The 8,012-nt window shown below is 36.6% G+C and overlaps 1 protein-coding gene across 1 annotated transcript in view; it reads right to left on the bottom strand.

The window, feature by feature from the left end:
• Positions 1-265: 265 nt before the first annotated feature.
• Positions 266-8,012, bottom strand: part of LOC103509626 (neuroblastoma-amplified sequence-like) — a 16,583-nt gene continuing 8,836 nt past the window's right edge. The window contains exons 13-24 of the mRNA XM_026823913.1: positions 7,539-7,680; positions 7,143-7,300; positions 6,457-6,677; positions 5,468-5,543; positions 5,098-5,280; positions 3,935-4,134; positions 3,378-3,563; positions 2,863-3,012; positions 2,461-2,554; positions 1,845-1,893; positions 1,199-1,410; positions 266-478 (exon numbers count right to left, since the gene is read on the bottom strand). Of these exons, the coding sequence (XP_026679714.1) occupies positions 272-478; positions 1,199-1,410; positions 1,845-1,893; positions 2,461-2,554; positions 2,863-3,012; positions 3,378-3,563; positions 3,935-4,134; positions 5,098-5,280; positions 5,468-5,543; positions 6,457-6,677; positions 7,143-7,300; positions 7,539-7,680 (1,878 nt within the window). The 3' untranslated portion in view covers positions 266-271. The remainder of the gene's footprint in view (positions 479-1,198; positions 1,411-1,844; positions 1,894-2,460; positions 2,555-2,862; positions 3,013-3,377; positions 3,564-3,934; positions 4,135-5,097; positions 5,281-5,467; positions 5,544-6,456; positions 6,678-7,142; positions 7,301-7,538; positions 7,681-8,012) is intronic.

Raw genomic sequence — 8,012 nt, 5'->3', positions numbered from 1 at the left:
AAATAAAAGTTATAAGTGAGAAGATGGCGTCAACAAAAGATCAACATAGGTGTGATAGGTGAGAAGGTGGCGACTTTTGCCCGTGGTATGGGATTTTTTGTTTTCGTGGGATTTTTTCTTTCCCCACGTTTCATTAACCCTTGCTTGCTCACGCCCACAGTTTTTAATGTGTGATCATTGAAATCTCTCTCTTTTCTTTTGAATCAAGCCTTTATCGTTGTAAAGTAAACATTTTCTTTTAAAAAAAAAAAAAAAAAAAAAACAAACGGACTTACTGATCAACATTCTGCAGTAAATACTGCGTGGCTAATGTGACTACTCGACCTCTGCTAGTAATGTTCACATCAAACTTGTTCGAGAAGATCATCTGTTTCATGAAACTAGTGATGTCTGCAGTATCCATCTTGCTGAAATAGGGGGAACTCTTCTTGAAGAACTCTACCATTTCATCCACTATTTTGCCGTCTGCTGTAGCGTTCTGAAATGGAAGAACAGCGGAGTGAGCTACTTGAATTCCAAGTGCATATTAACTTATTAACTCGAGAATTTTCCATTTACATCATGGTTCGTATCACCATAACTTTCGACTGGCTTGTCCAACTTTAATTTAAAAAAAAAGCCAAACTGTTACAAGGAAAATTGGTCATTAGATTTTGGTCAAAAGAACTCTACCATTTCATCCACTATTTTGCCGTCTGCTGTAGCGTTCTGAAATGGAAGAACAGCGGAGTGAGCTACTTGAATTCCAAGTACATATTAACTTATTTATTAACTCGAGAATTTTCCATTTACATCATGGTTCATATCACCATAACTTTCGACTGGCTTGTCCGACTTTAATAAAAAAAAAGCCAAACTGTTACAAGGAAAATTGGTCATTGGATTTTGGTCAAATAGGAACTGAACTACTGCAATTTTCCCCGATTTATACCTCGTTCAAGGCTCTTTAGTACTAAGAGTTACTATATATGGGTTTTACCCGTTGATTTGTTAATCAATCAATCAATCAAGACCCACAGCTATCCTTATTATAGAGCTCTCTACAATATAATTAGAGCCTGAGAAACCTACCGTATGCTGTGTAATGTGTATGTATGATTGTATCAAACACACAGAGGGAAACAAAAAAACGATCGGTAATAGGAGAGAGTACTCTTTTCTTATCTGAAGAAGAAAAAAAAATCTTTGAAAAAGTTACCATAGACTGTTCATAGGAGTTGAGATTTTTCATCAGCAGTCGATAGTAGACGGAAGATAGATTGACTGCTGATTTCAAATGAGGAGGTAACGATTTGAGAAGTCGAATCAGAGACTGCAATGTGCTATCAGTCAATATGGGGTCGATTGAGTCTAGAATGTGGCCATCTAACAGGGACTTGTAATTGATCTCTGTGGAAGAAGAAATATCAACTTAGTAAATTATTTATTGTATGGAGATGGAAAGATTGTGTGAATCAAGATTTGGGTGGGAAAAATGCATCAGTACATTAGGTACACCATAGGGCTGCCTGGAAGAGACTGACAAAAAACGCCGACCCTATTTAAATAGGAAAAGGCTAGGAAGAAGAAGAAGATTTGGTTTCTACTTTTCTATTCAACTGGGATACGGGGATGAAATTTTGAAGATTTTTAATTTTTAGCTTGTTCTTTGTATATTTCAGCTGAAATCATGGTAAGTAATGTGATTAACTCTCTTTCTAAAGCCAAATTACCCGGCCATTTGATGCTCATTTCTTCACTGGACTCAAATTTTGAAGATTTTTAATTTTTAGCTTGTTCTTTGTATATTTCAGCTGAAATCATGGTAAGTAATGTGATTAACTCTCTTTCTAAAACCAAATTACCCGGCCATTTGATGCTCATTTCTTGAACTTCAGTAAATACTTCACTGGACTGACAGCAAAGCAAAGTTCATTGTCCATACCAAAGTGAATTAAATGTTGATTTTGTTTTACTTTCAGGTGTCCTACTCTGAAGAACAGCAAGCTGGTAAGTTATGCTTCCTACTCTGTATTGAGGTCAATTTGATGCTTATAAGGACAAAACAGTCTATTGAATGCAGTATGGGTTGTCACTTCATGGTCACTTGTAACATTACCTTATAAGGTGATGAATTTTTATTTCAATCAACAAAATTGCTCAGTCTATTCTAAACTTTCTTGTGATTAAGATTGAATTTGTACATAGCAGTTCTCTCAAGTTTTGTTCAAAATGTACGGCTATGAACCAGTGAACAAAGTTATGACATCAATAGATGGTAATGAAAATTTTTTTTTTAAAACCAAAATTCCCTTTTTTTTTTAAAAAAAAAAAAAAAAAAAAAAAAAAAAAAATACAAGCCTAGTATAAAATATTTACCTACTTGACATAAGACTAGAGATCCAGAGTTCAGTAAAAATAAAGCACTGATTGAAACTGGGTAGAGATTCAACCAATTCTTCTCTTTGTCTTTCAGAATACCTGGAAGCTTTCCAACTTTTTGATAACCGTGGTGATAACAAAATCCATGTCAGTCAAATTGGAAATGTTTTGAGAGCTCTCGGTCAAAATCCAACTGAATGTGATGTCAAAAAGTACTCTCAACAACACAAATCAGGTAACATTTCACTTTTCCAATTTAAATTGATAATCTCAGGGTAGGTATGCTTCCCTTTAAGCATTGACTTAAGCTTGTCTTTTAAATCAAACATGCTGGGGGGTGCACCAATGTTAAGAGTTTGAAGTGCCACCCAGCCTATATTTAAGCTACATTAACTACTTGCTGTCTATTTTTTATTTTATTTTATTATTATTTTTTTTAATCATCTTTGATCTTCCTTTCCAGATGAAAGAATCAGCTTTGAAGTTTTCCTGCCCATTTACCAGGCCATTTCCAAGGGCAGATCTGCAGACACAGCTGATGATTTCATCGAAGGACTCCGACACTTTGACAAGGATGGCAATGGTTTCATTTCTTCTGCTGAGCTGAGACATCTGCTGACTACTTTAGGTAATTTCATGTCTTGGGTAAATCTGGTAGAAAAAGAGGTCATTTGGGTTAATTAATATTCTTAATTCAACTCTCGTACGAATGTAATGCAGCATTATAAGAATTACACGCATGCCACGCCACTAGTAATGTTAAAGTAAAGAACTTCTCTATACATACAGAGTTGTTCACAAATGGAAGTTCATGGAGCACTTTATAGTTTATACAGTCATACAGTGTCAATCGAACAACATTTTGCAAGACAAATTACGAGAAAACGAATAATAATAACAACCAATTATCAAATTTCACATCAATTCTGCTGATTTCGACAGTAAACATTGTAAATATAAACAAGGATAAATATACGCGAGATCACACTGAGACTTCTTAGAGTAAAGACACTCACCTCGTCAAAACTTCTGGCGTGAATAAATCGGCACAAGACTGTTTGATTTGAGACTCAAGTAGCTTCTGTGGAGCATTTGATCCGATGAGTAAAGTCATAGCATGCTGCTTGACAATCTGATATACGTCCAAGTTGTACTTGTCTGCTAAAAATATGGCCAGGGATAGCATTTCTCCTGATTCACTCCTGCGGGAACAAATAAATGTTGGTGTTTACAAATGTCGGGACATTGATCATTAGGCCATTTTCCTACGCGGGTCCCAATATTTTTCTTCAATGGAACTGCTGGCTTTAAAGGCTGGACAGGAATTTAGGTGTGCTTGTTTCATGGAACAGTTAAGGGAACATAAAGGACAGTTAGGAGAGTTTTTGATATCTATTCTATGGAGGTGTTGAGACAGAGAGTCGTGCACCGTGAGAAGGAAATGATCGACAGATGCCTTCCACGGTAAATTTGGAATGATGTAGGAACAAATAAATACTTTGGTTAAAGAACAAGAGGACCTACGGTAAACAAAAAATCTAAAAATCTGGTCTGGAGAACCCTCCATCCTTACATTGCAAGTCCCAGCACAGTATCTTCTCGGTAGATCGGATCTGTTATGAATCTCCTCACATCCACTCCGCATTCAAACCTCTTCAGTTGTTCAATACAGGAGAATTGCTCTTCGTATTGGACATGTCTCGTGAACAATTTGACCGCAGCTGATTCCTGAACGTTTGGATCCTGTACGATTTTCTTCATAGCATTGATCACCTGTACGGAAAAGTCAGTCAGGATTAGATTTTTACCTCACAGCATTGATCCTCTGAACGGAAAAGTCAACGTCAGGAATTTATTCGATTTTTACCTCACAGCATTGATCACAGTGATTAGTGAATGTCAGTACGTTGTACTAAATATATTGATGAGGGAAAAAATCACCCAATCTGGGGAAAAAAATGATGGCTATAGGTGTAAGGAAAGAAATTAATGTCAGTTCATCATTGTTTTTTTTTTTTTTTTTTACAACACCCTCACCCAAGTATTTATATTTAGTTTCATGTTTCTTCATTAGAACATTATTATTATTGTGTATTTTTATTAATAAAATTAATATTTTCTAACTTTTTATATTAGAAAAATCAACTGTTTTTAATGCTATTTTTGGCAGTGTACCTAGGTATTTTACAAATTTAAATTTCAGCATAGCAACATGAGACTAAAAAGTACCCAACTGTCAATGAAATCAGTAAGAAAAAAATGATTTTCTGACAAGATTAGAATTTGATACTAAAAATCTTATATTATAAAATTGTAATCTTTACTACCAATAAATAATTCGATTCACAGCAACAGTAAAATAATAATACCTTAATAACATAACATGGAAATTAAATCTAATCACGTCCCAAAAAAAAAAAAAAAAAAAAAAAAAAAAAATCGAAGGGTAAAGGAGCTGTCTCTCCTCGGGACATAGTATTGAGTTTCGGGACAGAACATCAAATTATCACTGACCACAAAAAAAAGACCATCTTTAAAGGGAAACCAACCTCAGTGGTGTAGTGGTTAGCACGGTGGACTTCGGATCTGGAAGTTGGTGGTTCGAGTCCAAGTCAAGTCATGAAATTTAGCGTATTATTTTAAGCGGGGAACGACATTTGTGACAAGCAATAAATTTATGCTCAACACAATTAAAATTCCTTTTTAAAGGAAATTTTACCAAAAATCCTCACTTACCTGATGGGGAGGCAGATGAACGACTGTCGGATCCACGGATCTCAAATGATGCAATGCAAAACACAGCAAGGCGGCTCTGCAAGTGAATTCAGTGAGAGGGATATTGTTGAAACACTCTTCACTGGCCGCCACATCTTGAAGACATAGCAGATAGGTGAGAGCTAAGGCCGAGTCCAAAATTACCTTTTGGTAGCATAGATGTGAAATAAGTCCATGTCCACCTATTAGTTGTTCTATGTTCAAAGTAGCATAGTAACAACGGGTAAAAAACAGCGGGATATGAAAATATTTCTGGACCTCTATGTATAATGGAAGCTCAGAGGGAGTATAAAATCCGCCCCGGACAGGAATTGAACTGTATAGGTATCACCGTATGCACTTGCTTCACTCGTCGAATATGATCTTGCCAGCTGACTAGATTGTCTTTCAAGGCTGGCCAATCATTTCTGAGGAGGAGAGGGAGATGTCTTTTAGTACAGTGGTTAGTTTTCTTTTTATCTACATATCTGAGCCGAGTCCACACCGAATATCATACGGGCACAGGTCACTAGCGCTGTGTATAAAGAAGACATTGGATAGAATACTTCATTGAATACAATACAATACAATACAATACAATAAAAGGCCCACTCCGAGGCTAAGGTGAAGGGACGAAAAGCCCTAAAGGATGGGTTAAGCTTGTACGAAAGGGGCAATTTTGAAACGCCTACTTCCAAGGTTGGTTGTAATATGCTATAATAAAATACTACAGTAACCAAGCCTCAAATAAATAAATACATGCCTTGGTTGAGATTCAAACTCGCGGTCTCTCACTTAGGGGGCGAGCACCATCACCAAGGTCCATTAATTTTATTACATTACAAAAGTTAATAAAAGGAGGCTAAATCGAAACACTTTGTGCTACTATCATACCTTCTTACTGAAAATCACTAAAATCTACAGAGGATATTCTGGAAAGCTATATAGAGACATCAGGGACTCACATAAGAAAGTGGATGGGTAGAAGAGCTTCTTCAAGAGAAAGAATCCTGCCACCATAAAAAAAAACTAATAATAATAAACCTTTATCATATCCCAAGCATAATACCTTTATCATATGGGCGTCCATTAAAACTTACAATGAACTAGGACTCCGTATGTGCAAGGAAACAAGAAAAGACTTTGGGAATTTATTTTCAATGTATTGCATTCAACCAAATATCAAACTTTCCAACCAACAGTTTTAAAATGCACACCTGCTATATCCTTCACCCTATTGACATACATGGGTACTTTATAAGAGGTCAGTGTTTTTATTCAGTATTTTCCAGAGCGATATTTTGGAGAAAAAATCTAATGAATTGTGAATAAAAACCTTACTTGTAAACTTTAGGATCACAAATCTCCGGAAAGTTGTCGAGAAAATGCAGCCAATAGGGGAGAACCTGTTCTCCATGGAATGTGAGAATATATTCGACTGCCCTGGCATTTGACTCGCGGGCATACTCTATGGCAGATCGGACACCAGACTGAAGACGAAACTTGTCGTACTTGTCTTTCTCATAGGCTTCGTCCGCCACGCCAGGACCTCCAATAATCATCTAAAAAAAAAAAAAAAAAAGTGAGCAACCTCCGTGGCCTTCAGTGCAATAGTCCTAAACAAAATGGATGCGGTACACAAGGGACCAAGAAGAGACCACCTTAACATCCGTAGACGAGTGGTAGTTGCACGCCGGAGGTCCCAGGTTCGATTCCCGGCGGGGTCGAAACATTCGGTCCAGAAACTTTTTATAGTTTTGAATTTCGCCGAAAAATACATAGATTTGAACCATATTATCTCTTGACACCCAGTTTGTCAGTGACTAGACCACACGTCACACAGTCAACATTTGGGCGTGAATCGATGGAAATTAACACCACACAGTCTCCGCGTAGTCTTTTATGTTACGAGTATTCTATAAGTGAAGGCATTAAGGAGCGCAGTAGCGCTCCACCCCACCAAGTCAAAACAGTTTGGAAGCGCTACTAAGAGATATTTAGCATTCCCAGAAATGACAAAGGCTTACCTGGTACGTGAATAGCTTGTCTGATAGGTGCAAGAGTTGCTTCCTCATTTGAATCAATTCTATTTGTTCTGGCGTAAGCTTCGTGTTGGACAACTGATTCAGAGTGGTCTCAATGTTTTCTTTGCCGTCTGGTCCATCATAATCATTGGCTTCCATACCTAAGAAAATAATAATAATAATAATAATAATAATAATAATAATAATAATAATAATAATTTATAAGCAAACACACCAACAAATTGTGAGAACAACCAACCAACAAATTGTTCACGCATTTTACTAGAGAAAGACTTACAAACTGGAGGTCCCAGGTTCTATTTCCGGCAGAGTAGAAGTTTTTTTTTTCGACTTTTTGCTTGAAATACAGGGTGCTTAGATGCTTCAATTGAAACTTACTAAGTGAAGTATCCTGATTGATAACAGCATTGATATTCGTAGCTTGTAGTCCAAACTCAATCAACTCCTTGGCAGCTTTCAAAGATTCAGGAACTCTTTCACAGCATTCATGTAGAACCCATAGCCTCTTGGTGATTTTATTCTGGAAGGAAAATTGTTAAAACAAAAATTAGTAAATACCTATTTAGATAGTCTCTAAGAAAGGCGGAGGGGGGAGGTAATAAAGTCACCAGCAAAGTATTTGAGCTTGTTACAATGCAGAATTCAATAAAACGTACAATAGGTTACATTACATTGAAATGGGGGTCTTTTCTGACGAAATTCCTGAGTGCAGAGTCCAGTATGTAGGACTATTGCACCCTTGTACAATAGGTACTTATTACAATGAAATACAATACATACTTACTAGGTAGTTCTGTATACTATAGCTTGAGACAGGAGTGTACCTCCATTGTCTTTGATAAACCCTGTCTG

This window comes from Diaphorina citri, unplaced genomic scaffold, assembly GCF_000475195.1.
Source record: "Diaphorina citri unplaced genomic scaffold, Diaci psyllid genome assembly version 1.1 scaffold515, whole genome shotgun sequence".
NCBI classification, from domain to species: Eukaryota; Metazoa; Arthropoda; class Insecta; order Hemiptera; family Psyllidae; genus Diaphorina; species Diaphorina citri.
This window is presented reverse-complemented; position numbering and strand designations above follow the sequence as displayed.